General features: G+C 50.0%; 3 protein-coding genes and 1 long non-coding RNA gene across 4 annotated transcripts in view; 1 reads left to right on the top strand and 3 right to left on the bottom strand.

Moving 5' to 3' along the window:
* The window catches only part of LOC135262786 (uncharacterized), a 656,092-nt gene that overhangs the window by 136,810 nt on the left and 497,508 nt on the right, over positions 1 to 21,774 (bottom strand). The window lies entirely within an intron of this gene.
* The window catches only part of LOC135262521 (neurofibromin-like), a 126,982-nt gene that overhangs the window by 81,125 nt on the left and 24,083 nt on the right, over positions 1 to 21,774 (top strand). Inside the window, 5 exon segments of the mRNA XM_064349535.1 lie at positions 18,911 to 19,343; positions 19,466 to 19,806; positions 20,074 to 20,276; positions 20,585 to 20,778; positions 21,584 to 21,724. Coding sequence (XP_064205605.1) covers positions 18,911 to 19,343; positions 19,466 to 19,806; positions 20,074 to 20,276; positions 20,585 to 20,778; positions 21,584 to 21,724 — 1,312 coding nt within the window.
* Positions 7,949 to 13,733, bottom strand: LOC135262784 (uncharacterized). Its single transcript, XM_064350023.1, has 3 exons — positions 13,605 to 13,733; positions 10,428 to 11,674; positions 7,949 to 9,515 (listed from the first exon to the last, which is right to left on the bottom strand). The coding sequence occupies exon 3, from the start codon at positions 9,507 to 9,509 to the stop codon at positions 8,784 to 8,786; it is 726 nt and encodes a 241-aa protein (XP_064206093.1). The 5' UTR covers positions 9,510 to 9,515; positions 10,428 to 11,674; positions 13,605 to 13,733; the 3' UTR covers positions 7,949 to 8,783.
* Positions 15,451 to 18,462, bottom strand: LOC135262783 (uncharacterized). The gene is made up of 2 exons (XM_064350022.1): positions 18,305 to 18,462; positions 15,451 to 16,939 (listed from the first exon to the last, which is right to left on the bottom strand). Exon 2 carries the CDS (start codon positions 16,931 to 16,933, stop codon positions 16,196 to 16,198), a length of 738 nt encoding a protein of 245 aa, XP_064206092.1. The 5' UTR covers positions 16,934 to 16,939; positions 18,305 to 18,462; the 3' UTR covers positions 15,451 to 16,195.

The raw sequence follows: 21,774 nt of genomic DNA, 5'->3' as shown, positions 1-21,774 counted from the left end.
GACGGTGTAGAATAATATTTGGGGAACTGGGCTTGTGGGGGGGGTGCTGCTGTTTCACTCTCAAATTTCTTAATGAAATATCTGGCTGCATAAATGAATTGCATTTTTTTTAAAGTCTCTCTTGATACTCCCGTGACACCTAAGCTCTCCTAAATGTGTAAGCTTCTCTGTTTTCCCCTCTGTGTGTTTGAGCGTCTGGGTCCAGAGAGATCTGAATGCTGCTGCTTCTGTTTTTTTTGTTGTTCTTTCTTGCAGTGTGTATGAGAGAGATGTAATTTTGACCACTGTGCATTCTTGGAAAGGGAGGTTGGGGGTGGGGTGTGTTTTAGACAGTTAACGCCTTCCCTAGCGCCGACACACACTAACACTTTCACACACACACACACTCACACACACACACACACACACACACACACTAACACTTTCACAAAAACTTGTGCTGTCACAGGTCCCCGCCCTTACTTTCACACTGATGTATGCCATGAAAATACACACGTACACATACGCACGGACGCACACACACATACACACACACGTACACATACGCACGCACGCACGCACGCGATCGCTGCGATCACTTCACTGGCTACCGGTCGCTGCCAGGATCCGATTCAAAGCCCTGACCCTTGCCTACACTGCCGCCAACAGGACAGCCCCCATCTACTTGCAGGACATGACTCAATTCTATGTGCCTGCTCGACCACTCCGCTCTGCGGCAGCAGGGCGTCTTGTAACCCCTCCCACCCGCCCAAAGGGATCACAGAGCTTCTCCACCCTAGCTCCCCAGTGGTGGAACGAACTCCCCGTCCCTCTCCGAACCTCCCCCTCACTATCCATCTTCCGCCGTGGCCTGAAGACTCATCTCTTCAGACTATACCTAGACTAACCACCACCACGCTGTATAAAAAAATAAAATAAATAAATAATAAATTAAAAAAACCCTTTTTCCTGTCACTTGTTACATGTTGCCCCATCCCTGCACTTCTTGGTAAATTGTATTTGTCCTAATACTGTAGCTTATTCTTCTGCCGAGCTTTGCAGATGTTAGACCAGGATAGTGTTCATTGTTCTCGGCTAGAAATAGCTGTACAAAATAAGTAATTGTACCTTACTGAACCCGTGTTCAGCAGTTGTCTACGTTCATGAAAATGCACTTTTGTACGTCGCTTTGGATAAAAGCGTCTGCCAAATGAATGTAATGTAATGTAATGCGCACACACACATACACACACACGTACACACACACACGCACTCACGCACATACGCGCACACACACACACACACACACACACACTCATGCACATACGCACACACACACACACACACACACACACACATACACACACACATACGCACACACACACACTCACACACACATACGCACACACACACACTCACACTCACACACACACACACACACACACACGCACACTCACACACACACCGCTCACACTCACACACACGCACACACACTCACACACTCACACACACACACACACACACACTCGCACGCACACACACTCACACACACACACACACGCACACACACACATACGCACGCACGCACACACACCAAACACACACACACGCACACACATACGCACGCACACACACACACACACACACACACTCACACGCACACACACACACGGTTTCACTCCGGGCTCAGTTCGGCTCAGAGTCATCCCCACTGTTGCAGCGGTTTACCCCCCCAGCCCCCTGTGCACAGCCACGATCTGAAAGCCCGTGCACAGTTATCTGCAGCCCCGTCCCGCGGTGGAACAGCAGCCGCTGCGCAAAAGAGTCACTCAGCACCGCAGAACGGGTGCGCTGGGTTACAGTTTCACTGCGCTCTGAGGCCAGGGAAGGTCTGGCCTTCTGCCAGAGGGGCAGAAATGGGAAATGCCCTTTCTGTCCATTACCGCATCAGTCCCGCCGCCATGGATGAAATCAAACACAGGCTGTTAGTGAACGGTGTCAATTAGAAATGGGTAAAAAATGAAAACAGGAGAATGATATGGTCAAGCCACCGTTTACTCTATTATGAATTTTTAATTATTGCTTAGGAACAAAGAATTCAGAAGAATAACAAAGCATTCACAGAAAAAAAACTTCATTTTACAGTTTTGGCTACAATACATTTTTAATCCGTTCTCTCAGAACTATGATTGAATGAAGACTTGTGTTAGAGGTTTTTTCAGTTTGGGGGAAAAAAAAGACAAAAAGCAAACCTCCCCCCTAGCCTAGTTGTGTTTTCTTCTTACGTACCAGTGGTTAGCTGGTTATGTAGAGGGGAGAGTTCTTTTATTTTGTGTGACTGTACAGGAAGCTTAGATGAGCAGAAGGAAGTGGAGGAGGGGGAGGGACCGACAAGTTTCCACACGGGGCGATGTCCACCACAGTGTCGGGGCTGGGCGTCGGCACCTCGGGGGGAGCGGGCACGGCGGGGTCGGACTTCGGGGTCCCGCTCGACGAGGGGGCGGCGGCGCGGGCGTCGGCAGCCCCCTCGGATTCCGGGTCCCCCGGCGGGGCCCGGCCGAACGTGGAGCCCAGCGGCACGCCGTCCGTCTGGAGCTCCTCGTCCGCGGCCCCCAGGAGGGAGAGGCGGCACGCCGGGGGCCAGGGCGGGACGGAGGTCGGGCTCGGCCGGCTGAACCCCGTCAGCCGGGCTCCGCTCTCTCCCGCGCCGGGGGGCGAGTCTGACGGGAACGCGCCGTTTTGGAACGGGGAGGGTCCGGCCCAGTCGGAGTCGGCTGTCCTCGCCGTCCGGGAGCACCTCTCTCTCAGCAGAATGCCGCCGATGCCGCTCAGCATTCCCAGAAGCAAGCCGCTCATTAGGAACGCCAGCAGGGGACTCATAGCTTGGCGATCCTTTCCGTCCGTGGAGGATTCGTCCGGAGATGCTTTTGCTGGTATGGACTTATCCTTCGGGCTGATTTCAGGGACCGCCTCCCGGTTGGAGTCCTCCAGTGGGATGGCACCCAGGGAGACCGTGGTACTGTGGTTCAAAGTGGTTAGGGTCAGAGCCTGGTCAGTGGAGTTTGTGAAGGCCGGGCTTCCGTGTGTGGAGAGGGTCTGTGTTGGGGGGCTGGAGGGGGATTGGTTTCGGAGTAGCCGACTGTCTGTTGAGGTGCTGATAATTGGGGTTGACTGATAGGCCCCTACGGCTGACTTTGTCACGGTGACTGCCGGTTCAGTTTGTCTGCGTTCTGAGTGGAACAGGTGATGTACTGGAGTCTTCTGTGAAGCTGAAGCTGCAGTCACTGGAGATTTTTCTGAAGCTGTGGTTGTTCCGGGGGCAGTACTCATGAAGACTGTATTTACGCCTATTGAAATATTACCTGAAGTGGAAAATGCACTTGGATCCACTGAAACTGTATCCGTGCTGACAGTAGTCGTCACTGAGGCGGTGTCTGTGCTGCCTATTGCAGTCGGAGAAGCCGCATCTGCGCTCGATGGGGTAGCGAACGCCGCCTCTGTGTTTTCTGGAGATGCCGAAGCTGCAGCAGTGCTGCTGGGTGTCGGTGGAGCAGCACTTGTATTTACTGGGGTCGTTACTGAAGCTACATCTGTGCTTACTGGTCTCGTTGAAGTGGCTGCTTTGCTCATTGGAGACGTCACTGAAGTTACGTCTTGGCTTTTGTGAGTTAGCACTGAAGCTGAGTCTGTGCTTGTCACTGAAAATGCGGCTGTTAGCGTAGTCCTTGAAGCCGTTTTTGAGCTTGTGGGAGTCACTGAAGCTGCACCTGTGCTAATTGATTTTACTGAAGCTGCATCTGTGCTAATTGATTTTACTGAAGCTGCACCTGTGCTTGTGGGAGTCGTCATTGAAGCTGCATCTGTGCTTGTGGGAGTCACTGAAGCTGCACCTGTGCTAATTGATTTTACTGAAGCTGCACCTGTGCTTGTGGGAGTCGTCATTGAAGCTGCACCTGTGCTTGTGGGAGTCGTCTTTGAAGCTGCACCTGTGCTTGTGGGAGTCGTCATTGAAGCTGCATCTGTGCTTGTGGGAGTCGTCATTGAAGCTGCATCTGTGCTTGTGGGAGTTGTAGTTGAAGCTGCATCTGTGCTCATGGGAGTCGTCTTTGAAGCTGCATCTGTGCTCATGGGAGTCGTCTTTGAAGCTGCACCTGTGCTCATGGGAGTCGTCTTTGAAGCTGCACCTGTGCTTGTGGGAGTTGTAGTTGAAGCTGCACCTGTGCTCATGGGAGTCGTCTTTGAAGCTGCACCTGTGCTTGTGGGAGTTGTAGTTGAAGCTGCACCTGTGCTCATGGGAGTCGTCTTTGAAGCTGCACCTGTGCTCATGGGAGTCGTCTTTGAAGCTGCATCTGTGCTCATGGGAGTCGTCTTTGAAGCTGCACCTGTGCTTGTGGGAGTCGTCATTGAAGCTGCATCTTTGCTTGTGGGAGTCGTCACTGAAGCTGTCTCTATGCCTGTCGGGCTCGTCGCTGGCGCTGCATCGGTGCTTAGTGGACTCGTCACTGAAGCTGTCTCTGTGTTCGTGGGACTGATCACCGAAGCTTCTTCTGTACCGATGAGAATCTTTGTAGGAGCTGTCGCTTCTCCAGTGACAGTCTTCGCCGTAGAAAATGTAATTATTTTAGTCTCCAGTGAGGCAGAATCTGCGCTGATGAGGCTCGCCTCTGAAGCTCTGGGTGACGTCAGAGACTCATGTTCCGGGGGGTGAGTGACGAGGGGACTCGTGGTCGTGCTCCTGTTCCTCCCAGATTGTAGGAGCCACAGAATAAAGGCAGATGGATAGAGGAGCATTCTGTCTGAGGCTCTTTGTCTCCTTACGCCAGGACTCTTGGAGAGGAGAAGAAAGCACTTCTGATTAACTGAACTCTCGTCTCACTTTAGGTCATTTGATTTGCATTGAAATTGGCACTTGTGAACTTTGGTCAAGTCCGAATTTATTTACTTCGCCAATTTTGCAAAATTCTATGAATGAATTCATAGAATTCATATGAATTCAGTGTTGGGTAGTGCTTAGGAACCTGAGTTTGCTATCATATGGCTTGCCAAGCTCAAAACCTGATTGGTTAATACAGTCCCCCTGAATTACTCAAGTGAATATGTTGTCTATGCAAGTTAGTCTAGATGTCGATCTGCATAACTACTGAACAATATACCGTAAAGGGTGTGCATGTGTTGGGGTGGGTATGTGTTGTGGTGTGTGTGTGTGTGTGTGGGGGGGGGGTGGTGTGTGTGTGTGTGTGTGGGGGTGGGTGTGTGTGTGGTGTGGGGGGTATGTGGTGGGTGTGTGGGTGGGTGTGTGTGTGTGTGTGGGGGGGTGGTATGTGGTGGGTGTGTGTGTGTGTGTGTGGGGGGGGGGGTATGGGGTGGGTGTGTGGGTGTGTGTGTGTGTGTGTGTGTGTGAAAGAGAGAGTGTGTAATTCCTCGTGGGGACCATAAACGGAACCTTAGAGTGTTCTTTGAAAATCAGTATGCTAACTGCCAGTTACTCATTTAAAATGTGCAGTATTCTCTTTCTTTTTTTTTCTTTTAAAATACTTTTTGGCTTTATTGTGTATGCTACAGCAACTAAGGTTCAAAAGAATTAAAAAACTGATTGAATGCCACGGCTTCCTAACACAAAATAGCACAGAATCTAAAATAGTATGGTTCCATGTTCAGGCAAACAAGTCAACACAGCTTACTGGCATGTCATTCCTAGCAGGCCTTTGCTGAAAGAGCAAGAAAGTTTTATCCCAGGTGTAGATTTTTTTTATTATGCTTTTTATTTTAGACTAACACTGGGTTAGGGAGTTCAAATGATTATCCCTTGGTTCAGGTTCCAAATACATTAAATGCTCCATTTACTATTGATGCTTTTTTGATAAAGAGTTTCATATAGAAGACCCATAAAAAGTATAATTCGGTTGTAAATTTAGGAACAGTCAAATGGGACTGAGAATTTCTGTTGGTCTGTGGAGCCCTATTTCTCCTCTGTTAACCTTGTTGAGAGGCAAATAGAAATTCTACAGCTTCCCGGCTTTCATTCAAGACTAATAAACTTGAAATTCTTGGTTGTAATCAGAAAAGCCCAGTGATGGAAACGCTCTGTAAGATTTGATGCGGCGTCAAACTCACCAATGGCCAGGCCCAGCTCGGTCACCAGGGTATCCGGTCTTCCTGTCCGCACTAGAGGGGTCTGTGTGTGCTCTAGGGACCCGTGGTGTCGAGTGCGTCCTGTGCCCGTGCACCCGTACGCCAGTACCCAGCGCCCGCACCCAGGGTGCGAATGAGGCCGCTGCTGATTGGACGCATTTAAATCCGCTGCTGAAGAAACGTGAAGTGACAGCTCTCTCCGCGTGCCATATATAGCCGCTGTGTCAGCTAACACCCATAGCTGTTCTAGAAAGAAGCGTTTTCGGAGGGGACATGATGGTAAAGGAGCGTAATCTTCCCTACCTGATCGAAATTTTACCATCTGTAGCTAACTGATCCTTTGGGGTCCTCGGTGTTGTCTTGAATAATCCTGATACACACCTGCCTATGTCTTAGAGCAGACAACGCAAGGTTGGACAGGTTTTGCTTCAGTGTTGAGCCTGAAGACCTTTTATTTACAGTGGCACGAATAAGTATTTCCCTCTCTTCCTGATTCCCTCTATTATCGCGTATTTAATTCCTTGGCTGAACTGAAATGGAGGGGACCCCCAGCTTGTGTGATCAGTACTGCTGCTCGCTTGCAGTCATCGTCTCTCGATCGTCCTCTATGGCGTGAGGTCCTTGTTGGCTGTGCTTGGTGCCTGGAGTGTTTAATGAGGCAAAGCCCTTTGTGCTTTTATACTGTCAACCATTTTCTCTCCCTGTGCATTTACACAAAACAATATGGGCTTTAAAAAATTCAGTTTGGTTACATACAGCACCATTTGTATTGTAAGTCAAGGAGTTGAATTCTTAAAATAGTAATATGAAATACGTAGAAGGCACGATTTGAAACAGTTTTATTCATTGCTGTAAATTGTCTGGAAATTCAAAACTGTAGTTGTGCAACATGAGCACTAGGTGGCACTAAATTGTTAAAGTATGAAAATTGATTTTTATTAAATTGAAATTTATTATTCGGTGACAAAGACTTATTGTAGACAGAGCGCTGATTTATATGAGCCTGGTTAATGTTAAATGCATAATTTTTTGCTTGGTTATATTTTGCTGTGTGTCATTTCTGATCTTCTCTGTGTATCCATAGTGATTTGTCTCTTTGCTTGGAAGGTGTGATTGCATTGTTCATACCTCTTGTGTACCTCTGTCTCAGTGTCCTGTTCGTTTAACAAAAATAAAAGCAAAGCCAGGATTTTTGCAGAGCCTCATGAAATCGCTCAGGTAAGATGGATCATGCTAGCGTGCCGCGAGCAGCTTTGTCCAGGTGTGATCAGTGCAGGTGTGTGGAGAGCAGCACAAAGCAAACGGACTTCACGTGAAAGGAAAAACTGGCCCGGGCAGATGTACTTTCAGTCTGAGAGAAAAAGAAGCCTCTGCTGGTTAGTATGGCGCAAAAGTTTGGCTGCACTGGTGCTGTTTGTCAGGTGCTTCCGTCAGATACACATTGCTCTTTATCTCTGTGTATGTCTGTACTTCTGTGTTCATGCTGAGGACAGCACAGCACAGCACAGCAGTTGCATGATTGATTGGAGGTGTTGGAAGGACAGGAATGCGTGTGTGCATCTCTGCGTTTCTGTGCGTGTGTGCGTGTGTGTATGTGTGTGTGAGAGAGTGAGAAAGAGAGAGAGAGAGAGTGAGTGTCAGTGTGTGTTGGTGTGTATGTGTGCGTGCATGTGCAAGAGATATTGGAAGGGCCACTACATTAATCCGCAGAAATATTATCCACGCTGCCCACTAGAGGGCACCCTTGGGACAGTTGCACTTTTGGTGCTGAGTGAAAGCCCTCACTCATTTCATGTTTGGGACTTGATTCAGTTTTAGTCGACACTGGAAACGTCTGAACAGTGTTTTTACATTAGAAAGTTTATTCACATATCAAATATGTTTTTTAACACATTATGGAAAAAAGACAAGCAGATTTGCAGGAGATCACTTGGTAATGTTTTTGCAATTGCATTATGATTAAATGTCCCTCCACAATAAGAGTGAGTCATGTAACTTGGCAAACTCACACATGAAACTTCATTTAGTCACAAGTTTTGGCCCTGTTTCACTTGAATCCACAGCAACTGAATTATGTATTCTTTTTTTATTGGACAATGCAAATTATTTTTGTTGCTAATAGCCTCTTGCTTAACCACTGGCTGAAGGTGGTGTCTCTTGTGAAAAGCAGCTTCATCCTTTAGCCAAGGCTACCTCAGGACTACAGTGTACATGAAACGACCAAGCTCTTGTATTTACTGCATCAGAATAAAAGCACAAAATTAGTTAAATTGTAATCTTAAAAATATATATATCATTCTCTGTATCTAGTGCGGTGGTACTATAATACTTTATTTTGATCAAAAGGGCTAGCTGGATAAGAGCACTGCACACAAGGACATCCCATAAATTCCTCTATGCAAGAGGACACATTGATTTGTACGGTGACAGTCCGGTGCTTGTTAGTCATATCTTGCTGGTGCTGAGAGAAAGCGAAAGAGTTTAAGAGCAAATGAGAAAAGAGGCAAGCAGTCCAGCAGAGATGAGCGCTCGTTGTGGGTGACGGAAGTCCCCTCCACCGGGCCCCGTGTTTAATATCCGCACTGCACGCGAGCTGCAGACCAGGCCTGGCTGTGCCGCTCCTCCTTCCTGGAGGCCCAGCACTGCCCCCCTTACAACCCCCCCCATATGATCTAGGCCTTGTCTGCAGTGGGCGTTTTCGGGCTCTCCACGGGGTCTGGGTCCGCGGCTGGGGCCGGTTCTGGTTCCGGTTCCGGTTCCGCTTCCGTTCCCGCCGCCGCAGCCGCGGTCGGTCCGCGGTCGGCCTCCTCCTTGTTTTGGATCGGGGTGACCTCCTCCAGCATCACGCTGGTCTCGCCCGCGCCCACGCCCGCCACGTCTCCGCCCGCTCGGCCGCCGGCCCAGAGGCCCGCGCCGTTGCTCTGGGCCGGGCGGCTGCCCCTCAGCCGGCCCCTCAGGTGGCTGACCTCGCAGGCCAGCGCCGTGACGGTGACCAGCAGCACGACGCAGGTGAAGAGCAGCGCGCCCGCGATGATCAGGAAGAGGGCCATCTGATGTTTCACCTCGGCAAGCTCTGTAGGGCAGCTCTTGCTTTCGGACGGTACCGTCGTGCGGACGGAGGGGGTTGAGGCGTTGCTTGGGGCCGGTTCGGAAGACGTGAAGCGAGACGTTGGGGCTAATTCTGTGGTGGGGGAGTTGACTGTGGAGTTGACTGTGTCTAATTTTGTAGTGGTGGAGCTGACTGTGGACCTGACCGGAGGTGGAGGTTTCACGGTTGGCTTGCTCTCGGTGGCAGTTGAAGTCGCAGCTGACGTTATGTTGGTATTACCGCTGGCACACGCTACCAATCCCATAGTGACAGCAAAGCACACGAAGTGGTGGAGCTTGCGGCCGTCCATGCTTCTCTGTAAGAGAGGAAGAGAGAAAGTGCTGCCAGTGGACCGTGCTTTTCTGGTAACTGGCTGCAGGCGAGCGTAGCATCACGTCTGTTCGGCTGTGCTGCGTTGAAGCCCAGCCTTAACTCCAAATATGTACGCGCTGTCTCCCTGTGGTCATATCTAAGTCTCGTCTTCATCTCGTTACATTACAGGCATCTCTCCCTCTTTTGTGTTTCTCCGCAAATAAAGTCCCTAGCGTCCCTTATTGTTAACTTGACGCTAAGATGTGGTTTGAGTGGAGCTTCCTCAGTGAAACATGCCCCTGCGGCTGGCAGAAATGTGACTGTGCCTCCCTCATGTTCTGCTTTACATTTACATTACAGGCATTTTGCAGACGCTTTTATCCAGAGCGACTTACGTTGTATCCAATTATACAGCTGGATATATACTGGAGCGATGCAGGTTAAGTACCTTGCTCAAGGGTACAACGGCAGTGTCCTACCGGGGAATCGAACCTGCGATTTTAGGCTACAAGACCAACTCCTTAGCCGTTATACTACACTGGCGCCCGTATGACTGCTGATGACAGAACACATGCCACATCAGAGTTTTCCCCTTTAATTACTCTTTCACAAAATGTAGTCATCCAGAAAAGCGGATTTAGTGTTGTGGAATGTTGTCATAATCATGGAAAGTTAAGGTTCTCTTTAACTTCTGATTGTTATCGTCGCATCGGTGCACTTCTGAAAACTGGCATTTTGTGCATCATTGATGGTTTTCTAAAACTGCAAACCTTTCTAAAATGTAACAGTTGGCTTAAACATTTTCCCATGCAATTAAGAATTCTGCACTGCAAGAAGTATATTCTAAGGTAGATGGTAAGATGGGCAGCGTAATACTGTGCGAGTCTCAGTAACGGTCAGCTTGACCGCGTCTTACCTGTGACAGGGACCGTCCCTCGGGTGCGGCTGCTCGGTCTGTGGGGGTTGGAGGTCTGCGAGAGGGTCGCTGTGGGGTCGGTAAGCAGCGGCGAAGCTCACGACGGACTGAGGGCAGGAGGGCTGGCAGCCTTGTGAAGAGGGGACCTGTGTGTGCTGCTGCTGGAACCACAAGGCCCTAGTGACACATTTCCTGCCCCCCCCCCATGTCTGCTGCTTTATTTGGGGACGTGTGACCTCCGGCTCACGAATGGTTACCTTGGGCGGAAGGTGGGGGTGGTGATGGGGTTTTTGAGGTGGCTGTTGGCTGAATTTAACTCCATAATGTTTGAGCAAAGAAGTTAGTACGTGTGTTCCTACGGTGTGAGGGATGTTTTCACACGTAAAATGCGTGAATGTGTGTACTGCAGCACAGGTTTTGTGTCTTTTCCTGTGGAAGGTTCTTTAGTAACTGTAAAGTACTGCTCGGCCGGTGTCTATGTTCCCCACCGGACTGCCGCAGTTCCTCTGTGCTCCCGGGTGTCTGTCTGAAGCTGTCTCTATGCCTGTCGGGCTCTTCACTGAAGCTGTCTCTAGGCCTGTCGGGCTCTTCGCTGAAGCTGTCTCTAGGCCTGTCGGGCTCTTCGCTGGCGCTGCATCGGTGCTTAGTGGACTCATCACTGAAGCTGTCTCTAGGCCTGTCGGGCTCTTCACTGGCGCTGCATCGGTGCTTAGTGGACTCATCACTGAAGCTGTCTCTATGCCTGTCGGGCTCTTCACTGAAGCTGTCTCTATGCCTGTCGGGCTCTTCACTGAAGCTGTCTCTATGCCTGTCGGGCTCGTCGCTGGCGCTGCATCGGTGCTTAGTGGACTCATCACTGAAGCTGTCTCTATGCCTGTCGGTCTGTTCGCTGGCGCTGCATCGGTGCTTAGTGGACTCATCACCGAAGCTGTCTCTGTGTTCGTGGGACTGATCACCGAAGCTTCTTCTGTACTGATGAGAGTCTTTGTAGGAGCTGTCGCTTCTCCAGTGACAGTCTTCGCCACAGGAAATGTAATTATTTTAGTCTCCAGTGAGGCCGAATCTGCGCTGATGAGGCTCGCCTCTGAAGCTCTGGGTGACGTCAGAGACTCATGTTCCGGGTGGCGAGTGACGAGGGGACTCGTGGTCGTGCTCCTGCTCCTCCCAGATTGTAGGACCCACAGAAGAAGGACAGATGGATAGAGGAGCATTCTGTCTGAGGCTCTTTGTCTCCTTACGCCAGGACTCTTGGAGAGGAGAAGAAAGCACTTCTGATTAACTGAACTCTCGTCTCACTTTAGGTCATTTGATTTGCATTGAAATTGGCACTTGTGAACTTTGGTCAAGTCCAAATTTATGTACTTTGTCAATTTTGCCAAATTCTATGAATGAATTCATAGAATCCATATGAATTCAGTGTTGGGTTGTGCTTAGGAACCTGAGTTTGCTATCATATGGCTTGCCAAGCTCAAAACCTGATTGGTTAATGTAGTCCCCCTGAATTACTCAAGTGAATATGTTGTCTATGCAAGTTAGTCTAGATCTCCATCTGCATAACTACTGAACAATATACCGTAAAGGGTGTGCATGTGTTGGGGTGGGTGTGTGTGTGTGTGTGTGTGTGTGTGTGTGTGTGTGTGTGTGAAAGACAGAGTGTGTAATTCCTCATAGGGCCCATAAACGGAACCTTAGAGTGTTCTTTGAAAATCAGTATGCTAACTGCCAGTTACTCATTTAAAATGTGCAGTTTTCTCTTTCTTTTTTTTCTTTTAAAGGAGTACCATGGTTATTTTCACACTTTCTCGGTTTTATGTGCTATTTGCACAAGAGGCATTGAAGAAACACAATGAGCAAAGTATTAAATATGTCCGTTCTGTATTTTTGGAGAAATATGCGTTTTAAATTCATCGTCCTATTTTCAACCGGTTGAGAAAGTTGTCATTTTGCTACGTCACGAATACAGTAACTACTCCCATTTCCATGTCCCGTAAAGAAATCTGACAGGGCACACCGTCCTGCTGTTCGGACAATGCAAATATTTGACTAACGTTAGGTTCACTTAAATTAGAGTGCCTTTAGATTATTTCTGGTTATATTCATTTAGCTAGCTAGCTAACGTTAGCTAGCTAGGAGGTTTGCTTTCATAAGGCAATGTTATCGATAACGTTAGCTTGCTAGTTTGCTTTTATGAGGACGTTATAGTTGTGCTTTTATCTTAACTTGGCTAGCTAGATATCAAAAATTATAATTGGATATAAGTCAACGTCCTTACCTTAGCTATCTACCGATACTTGATATACTAGCCCTACTAAGCTAGCTAGCTTGTGAAAATTCAGTCTCCCAAAGAGAGCGCGTATCATGGGGGTAGCTATGGTAACGGGGAACTTTCTGTCAATCATAGCTAACTGACCGTTCTCATTACCACGCCCAGACGGTTCGGGTGAATTTTTATCGTGGGAAATTTAGGCTTAGAAAAATACGTTTTAAAGTGCATTGAAATGACTGAAGAATTAAAAAATTATGCACATTTGTTTTGTTGTTGCCTGAAGACAACTGGGAAGTGTCACGTTCAACCACCATGGTACTCCTTTAAAATACTTTTTGGCTTTATTGTGTATGCTACAGCAACTAAGGTTCAAAATAATTAAAAAACTGATTGAATGCCACGGCTTCCTAACACAAAATAGCACAGAATCTAAAATAGTATGGTTCCATGTTCAGGCAAACAAGTCAACACAGCTTACTGGCATGTCATTCCTAACAGGCCTTTGCTGAAAGAGCAAGAAAGTTTTATCCCAGATGTAGATTTTTTTTATTATGCTTTTAATTTTAGACTAACACTGGGTTAGGGAGTTCAAATGATTATCCCTTGGTTCAGGTTCCAAATACATTAAATGCTCCATTTACTATTGATGCTTTTTTGATAAAGAGTTTCATATAGAAGACCCATAAAAAGTATAATTCGGTTGTAAATTTAGGAACAGTCAAATGGGACTGAGAATTTCTGTTGGTCTGTGGAGCCCTATTTCTCCCCTGTTAACCTTGTTGAGAGGCAAATAGAAATTCTACAGCTTCCCGGCTTTCATTCAAGACTAATAAACTTGAAATTCTTGGTTATAATCAGAAAAGCCCAGCGATGGAAACGCTCTGTAAGATTTGATGCGGCGTCAAACTCACCAATGGCCAGGCCCAGCTCGGTCACCAGGGTATCCGGTCTTCCTGTCCGCACTAGAGGGGTCTGTGGGTGCTCTAGGGACCCGTGGTGTCGAGTGCGTCCTGTGCCCGTGCACCCGTACGCCAGTACCCAGCGCCCGCACCCAGGCTGCTAATGAGGCCGCCGCTGATTGGACGCATTTAAATCCGCTGCTGAAGAAACGTGAAGTGACAGCTCTCTCCGCGTGCCATATATAGCCGCTGTGTCAGCTAACACCCATAGCTGTTCTAAAAAGAAGCGTTTTTGGAGGGGACATAATGGTAAAGGAGCGTAATCTTCCTACCTGATCAAAATTTTACCATCTGTAGCTAACTGATCCTTTGGGGTCCTCGGTGTTGTCTTGAAAAATCCTGGTACACACCTGCCTATGTCTTAGAGCAGACAACGCAAGGTTGGACAGGTTTTGCTTCAATTGTTGAGCCTGAAGACTTTTATTTACAGTGGCACGAATAAGTATTTCCCTCTCTTCCTGATTCCCTCTATTATCGCGTATTTAATTCCTTGACTGAACTGAAATGGAAGGGACCCCAGCTTGTGTGATCAGTACTGCTGCTCGCTTGCAGTCATCGTCTCTCGATCATCCTCTACGGCGTGATGTCCTTGTTGGCTGTGCTTGGTGCCTGGAGTGTTTAATGTGGCAAAGCCCTTTGTGCTTTTATACTGTCAACCATTTTTCTCCCTGTGCATTTACACAAAACAATATGGGCTTTAAAAATTCAGTTTGGTTACATACAGCACCATTTGTATTGTAAGTCAAGGAGTTGAATTCTTAAAATAATAATATGAAATACGTAGAAGGCACGATTTGAAACAGTTTTATTCATTGCTGTAAATTGTCTGGAACTTCAAAACTGTAGTTGTGCAACATGAGCACTAGGTGGCACTAAATTGTTAAAGTATGAAAATTGATTTATAATATTTATTATTCTGTGACAAAGACTTATTGTAGACAGAGCGCTGATTTATATGAGCCTGGTTAATGTTAAATGCATAATTTTTTGCTTGGTTATATTTTGCTGTGTGTCATTTCTGGTCTTCCCTCTATATCCATAGTGATTTGTCTCTTTGCTTGGAAGGTGTGATTGCATTGTTCATACCTCTTGTGCACCTCTGTCTCAGTGTCCTGTTCGTTTAACGAAAATAAAAGCAAAGAGCCAGGATTTTTGCAGAGCCTCATGATATCGCCCAGGTAAGATGGAGCATGCTAGCGTGCCGCGAGCAGCTTTGTCCAGGTGTGATCAGTGCAGGTGTGTGGAGAGCAGCACAAAGCAAACGGACTTCACGTGAAAGGAAAAACTGGCCCGGGCAGATGGACTTTCAGTCTGAGAGAAAAAGAAGCCTCTGCTGGTTAATATGGCACAGAAGTTTGGCTGCACTGGCACTGTTTGTCAGGTGCTTCCGTCAGATACACATTGCTCTTTATCTCTGTGTAAGTCTGTACTTCTGTGTTCATGCTGAGGACAGCACAGCATAGCAGTTGCGTGATTGATTGGAGGTGTTGGAAGGACAGGAATGCGTGTGTGCATCTCTGCGTTTCTGTGCGTGTATGTGTGTGTGTGTGAGAGAGTGAGAAAGAGAATGAGAGAGAGAGAGAGTGAGTGTCAGTGTGTGTTGGTGTGTATGTGTGCGTGCATGTGCAAGAGATATTGGGAGGGCCACTGCACTTATCTGCAGAAATATTATCCACGCTGCCCACTAGAGGGCACCCTTGGGACAGTTGCACCTCTGGTGCTGAATGAAAGCCTTCACTCATTTCATGTTTGGGACTTCAGTTTCAGATTCAGTTTTAGTCGACACTGGAAACATCTGAACAGTGTTTTTACATTAGAAAGTTTATTCACATATCAAATATGTTTTTTAACACATTATGGAAAAAAGACAAGCAGATTTGCAGTAGATCACTTGGTAAAGTTTTGGCCCTGTTTCACTTGAATCCACAGCAACTGAATTATGTATTCTTTTTTTATTGGACAATGCAAATTATGTTTGTTGCTAATAGCCTCTTGCTTAACCACTGACTGCAGGTGGTGTCCCTTGTGAAAAGCAGCTTCATCCTTTAGCCAAGGCTACCTCAGGACTACAATGTACATGAAACGACCAAGCTCTTGCATTTACTGCATCAGAATAAAAGCACAAAATTAGTTAAATTGTAATCTTAAAAAAAATACATATCATTCTCTGTATCTAGTGCGGTGGTACTATAATACTTTATTTTGATCAAAAGGGCTAGCTGGATAAGAGCACTGCACACAAGGACATCCCATAAATTCCTCTATGCAAGAGGACATATTGATTTGTACGGTGACAGTCCGGTGCTTGTTAGTCATATCTTGCTGGTGCTGAGAGAAAGCGAAAGAGTTTAGGAGCAAATGAGAAAAGAGGCAAGCAGTCCAGCAGAGATGAGCGCTCGTTGTGGGTGACGGAAGTCCCCTTCACCGGGCCCCGTGTTTAATATCCGTACTGCACGCGAGCTACAGACCAGGCCTGGCTGTGCCGCTCATCCTTCCTGGAGGCCCGGCACTGCCCCCGTTACAACCCCCCACCCCCATATGATCTAGGCCTTGTCTGCAGTGGGAGTTTTCGGGCTCTCGACGGGGTCTGGGTCTGCGGCTGGGGCCGGTTCTGGTTCCGGTTCCGGTTTCGCCGCCGCAGCCGCGGTCGGTCCGCGGTCGGCCTCCTCGGCAGGGCCCGCCTCGTCGGCGGCGGCGGTCGCCTCCTCCTTGTTTTGGACCGGGGTGACCTCCTCCAGCATCACGCTGGTCTCGGCCACGCCCGCGCCCGCCACGTCTCCGCCCTCTCGGCCGGGGGCCCAGAGGCCCGCGCCGTTGATCGGGGCCGAGCGGCTGCCGCTCAGCCGGCCCCTCAGGTGGCTGACCTTGCAGGCCAGCGCCGTGACGGTGACCAGCAGCACGACGCAGGTGAAGAGCAGCGCGCCCGCGATGATCAGGAAGAGGGCCTTCTGATGTGTCCCCCCGGCAGGCTGTGCTGCTGTAGGGCAGCTCTTGCTTTTGGGCGGTACCGCCGTGTGGACGGAGGGGGTTGAGGCGCTGCTTGGGGCCGGTCCGGAAGACGTGAAGCGAGACGTTGGGGCTAATTTTGTGGTGGTGGAGTGGACTGTGGAGACTGTGGAGCTGACCGGTGGTGTAGATTTCGTGGCTGACTCTGCCCCATTTTGAAGAGTGGTATCACCTGAAGTCGCATCTGGGCTTGAGTTGAGATTACCGCTGTCACACGCTACCAATCCCATAGTGACAGCAAAGCACACGAAGTGGTGGAGCTTGCGGCCGGCCATGCTTCTCTGTAAGAGAGGAAGAGAGAAAGTGCTGCCAGTGGACTGTGCTTTTCTGGTAACTGGCCGCAGGCGAGCGTAGCATCACGTCTGTTCGGCTGTGCTGCGTCGAAGCCCTGCCTTAACTCCAAATATGTAGGCGCTGTCTCCCTGTGGTCATATCTAAGTCTCGTCTTCATCTCATTACATTACATTACATTACAGGCATCTCTCCCTCTTTTGTGTTTTTCTGCAAATAAAGTCCCTAGCGTTAGCGTTTTTTTCGCGCACAGGATGTGACGTCACTGCGCATCTGCTGATGTGGCTGGCTAATTATAGCGCCTTGGCCCTCGGGGCGTACTGCACACCCTCGCTGCGAGGAGCAGGTGCGCCTCAACGCTCGACTCTGCTTTCGTTTTTTTTGGTCGTGCCTGTCGTTCGGCAAGGTGAAGGGACCTCTCTCTCTCTCTCTCTCTCTCTCTGCGTCCCCTCACCTGTCCAGCCGCAGGCAGAGCTCCTGGGTTCCTCGCCCCGACCCGAAACGGGGGGGAGCTCTGGGTGACCGTCCGACTGTATGAGCGTCTGCTTTTAGCCGCGGTGTTTCTGAGGGCGACGTGTGGCGGAGGCAAACAGGTTCTGATCCCACGTCAGCGGGTCTGCGTGAAAGGGCTTTTGTTTCTGCTGAACCAGAGAAGCTCCCCTTATTGTTAACTTGACGCTAAGATTTGATTGGAGTGGAGCTTCCTCAGTGAAACATGCCCCTGCGGCTGGCAGAAATGTGACTGTACCTCCCTCATGTTCTGCTTTACATTTACATTACAGGCATTTTGCAGACGCTTTTATCCAGAGTGACTTCCGTTGTATTCAATTATACAGCTAGATATATACTGGAGCAATGCAGGTTAAGTACCTTGCTCAAGGGTACAACGGCAGTGTCCTACCGGGGAATCGAACCTGCGACCTTTAGGCTACAAGACCAACGCCTTAGCCATTATACTACACTGGCGCCCGTATGACTGCTGATGACAGAACACATGCCACATCAGAGTTTTCCCCTTGAATTACTCTTTCACAAAATGTAGTCATCCAGAAAAACGGATTTAGTGTTGTGGAATGTTGTCATAATCATGGAAAGTTAAGGTTCTCTTTAACTTCTGATTGTTATGACATCACATCAATATCGTCGCATCGGTAAACTTCTGAAAACTGGCATTTTGTGCATCATTGATGGTTTTCTAAAACTGCAAACCTTTCCAAAATTTAACAGTTGGCTTAAACATTTTCCCATGCAATTAACAATTCTGCACTGCAAGAAGTATATTGTAAGGTAGATGGTAAGATGGGCAGCGTAATCCTGTGCAAGTCTCAGTAACGGTCAGCTTGACCGCATCCTACCTGTGACAGGGACCGTCCCTCAGGTGCGGCTGCTCGGTCTGTGGGTTGGCGAGAGGGTCGCTGTGGGGTCGGTAAGCAGCGGCGAAGCTCACGACGGACTGAGGGCAGGAGGGCTGGCAGCCTTGTGAAGAGAGAACCTGTGTGTGCTGCTGCTGGAACCACAAGGCCCTAGTGACACATTTCCTGCCCCCCCACCCCCCGTGTCTGCTGCTTTATTTGAGGATATGTGAACGCCGGCTCTTCATGAATGGTTAACTTTGGCGGAAGGTGGTAAGGTGGGGGTGGTGATGGGGTTTTTGGAGGTGGCTGTTGGCTGAATTTAACTCAATAATGTTTGAGCAAAGAAGTCAGTACGTGTGTTCCTACGGTGTGAGGGATGTTTTCGCGCGTAAAATGCGTGTGAAAACAGATTTAGTATCTTTTCCTGTGGAAGGTTCTTTAGTAACTGTAAAGTACTGCTCAGCCGGTGTCTATGTTCCCCACCGGACTGCCGCAGTTCCTCTGCGCTCCCCGGTGTCTGTCCGTCTGGCTGACTCCTGTGTCCTGGGCCTTCCTTTGTGGTGTAACTCAGGCGCGAACCCGTCTTCCCTCCCTGTGCCCTCGCAGGTTTAAGACGGGCCAGATCAACGGCGACCTGCTCATCTACCACGTGCTGCTCACCCTGAAGCCCTACTACGCCAAGCCCTACGAGATCGTGGTGGACCTGACCCACGCCGGGCCCAGCAACCGCTTCAAGACCGACTTCCTGTCCAAGTGGTTCGTGGTGTTCCCGGGCTTCGCCTACGAGAACGTGGCGGCCATCTACATCTACAACTGCAACTCGTGGGTGCGGGAGTACACCAAGTACCACGAGCGTCTGCTCACGGGCCTCAAGGGCAGCAAGAAGCTGCTGTTCATCGACTCCCCGGCCCGGCTGGCCGAGCACGTGGAGCCCGACCAGCAGAAGCTGCCCGCGGCCACGCTGGCCCTGGAGGAGGACCTCAAGGTGTTCCACAACGCCCTCAAGCTGGCCCACAAGGACACCAAGGTCTCCATTAAGGTGAGAAGCGAGCGCTCGTTCGCGCCTTAAGGTTTATTCCGTCAACTGGTGACTGTCGTGATGCAAGGGCCTTGGCGGACAGCCGAGGAGGAGGTATGATTGGGTCTCCTCCCCCCCCACAGGTGGGCTCCACGGCCGTGCAGGTGACGTCGGCGGAGCGCACGCGCGTCCTGGGCCAGTCCGTCTTCCTCAACGACATCTACTACGCCTCGGAGATCGAGGAGATCTGCCTGGTGGACGAGAACCAGTTCACCCTGACCATCGCCAACCAGGGCACGCCGCTCACCTTCATGCACCAGGAGTGCGAGGCCATCGTCCACTCCATCATCCACATCCGCACGCGCTGGGAGCTGTCCCAGCCCGACTCCATCCCCCAGCACACCAAAATCCGCCCCAAAGACGTGCCCGGCACCCTGCTCAACATCGCCCTGCTCAACCTGGGCAGCTCCGACCCCAGCCTCAGGTGAGCAGCACGGCGCCACTTCCTGTTTCGAATTATGCCGTGGTGCTGTAGCCACTTTTACTGCGATGTTGGCGTATCCAATGCTCTGGTCTTTTGGAGGAAGGGGAAAAAAAAACGTGTCGAGTCATCCAGTCTTGTGCGTCTTTGAGTTTGAGGTTCCTGTGCGCGGTTGGTCGAGAGGAAGCGTAGCGTTGCTTTAGACCCCGCCCCCACGGACGGCTGCTGGTCAGAGCGTCTCACCGCCTCCCCCGTGTAATGCCCCCCCAGGTCCGCGGCCTACAACCTGCTCTGCGCCCTCACCTGCACCTTCAACCTGAAGATCGAGGGCCAGCTGCTGGAGACGTCCGGCCTGTGCATCCCGGCCAACAACACGCTCTTCATCGTCTCCATCAGCAAGACGCTGGCGGCCAACGAGCCGCACCTCACGCTGGAGTTCCTGGAGGAGTGCATCTCCGGCTTCAGCAAGTCCAGTCAGTACCCCCCCCCCAAACCCCCCTCACCAACCAAACACCGACCGCCTCTGTTGCTCTGATACATTTAATATGAAGCAATGTATTTCACAGCTGCTTTTTCCATTTTGTTTTTGCTTAGCTTGCGTTCTACATCCTGCGTGCGCTCATAGCCAGACACATTTAGCTTGTTAGCGCCCGGGTGACTGACACCACTTCCTCCCGCACCTGCGTTCTCTCCGCCCCTGCGGGGCCCGATTGGTCGGGCGCGCTCGCGGCTCTGACCTCGCTCTGACCACGCCCTTTCCCCCCGCTCCGCCCCCCTGCAGGTATCGAGCTCAAGCACCTGTGCCTGGAGTACATGACGCCCTGGCTGCTCAACCTGGTGCGCTTCTGCAAGCACAACGACGACGCCAAGCGCCAGCGCGTCACCGCCATCCTGGACAAGCTCATCACCATGACCATCAACGAGAAGCAGATGTACCCCTCCATCCAGGCCAAGATCTGGGGCAGCCTGGGACAGGTGAGCCGGCCGAGGGGAGGCGGGAGGGCGTGGGCCCAATGGAACCCCGTCTCCCTGTCCACTGCAGTCCACTTTAGTTCCCCGAAATAATCCATCAACCGGGCTTCTTATAAATGAGCCACAGAGCCTGGATTAGGTTTTTATAAAGCTTATGGCCGCCACTGTTCTTGCGGTGGAGTTGATGTTGATAATAATACATTTTCTCTGTGGGTGGGTGTCGGTTGGTGGGTCGGTGCTGTAAATGAGTCACCCGAATGTTGTCTCCTTTTTGACAGTCGTTCTATCGTTTTTAATAGCAGCAAAGTGTCATTCATTTTACTGTTGCGGTTAGAGGAATCAGGAAGTGATAGTCATATCTGAGTCATTATGAAGCTTGTATGAGGACAAGGGCATTCTGCCACCCAGCCCTGGAGGTCTGGTGCCTCCCATGCCATTCTGCAGCGGGGCATCGGGCAGAAGCAGGAACACTGGCAAGATGAGGATAGATATAAGTGCCTTGGCGGGTGGGGTCATTCAGAAATCCTTGCATGTTTGTTTTTGGCTGGACCGCAACAGCGGGGCCAGCCCTACAAACGCGAGTGTCTGCGACTGAGTGAGTGACTGAGTGAGTGATGAAGTTACACCATTGGTCGGCCGAGTTATGACGTCACACCATTGGTCGGCCGGTCCAGCCATACACTAGGTTTTAACCTGGTCTTGTTTTAAACCATTTTGACACCAGCGTTATGCGAATGTAATTTTTTGACGGGGGGGACTTTTCAGGAGATTAATGTATCATTTTTTTTAATTTTTTTTTTATTTTTAGATAACGGACCTGCTGGACGTGGTGCTGGACAGCTTCATCAAGACCAGCGCCACCGGCGGCCTGGGCTCCATCAAGGCGGAGGTGATGGCGGACACCGCCGTGGCGCTGGCGTCGGGCAACGTCAAGCTGGTGTCCAGTAAGGTGAGCTTCCGGCCCGGCGTCTCCTCCGCTCTCTCCCCCGACCCAGCTTG

This window comes from Anguilla rostrata, chromosome 9 (assembly GCF_018555375.3).
Source record: "Anguilla rostrata isolate EN2019 chromosome 9, ASM1855537v3, whole genome shotgun sequence".
Taxonomy (NCBI): Eukaryota; Metazoa; Chordata; class Actinopteri; order Anguilliformes; family Anguillidae; genus Anguilla; species Anguilla rostrata.
Note: the sequence above shows the minus strand (reverse complement) of the source record. Positions and strands in the feature narration are given on the sequence as shown.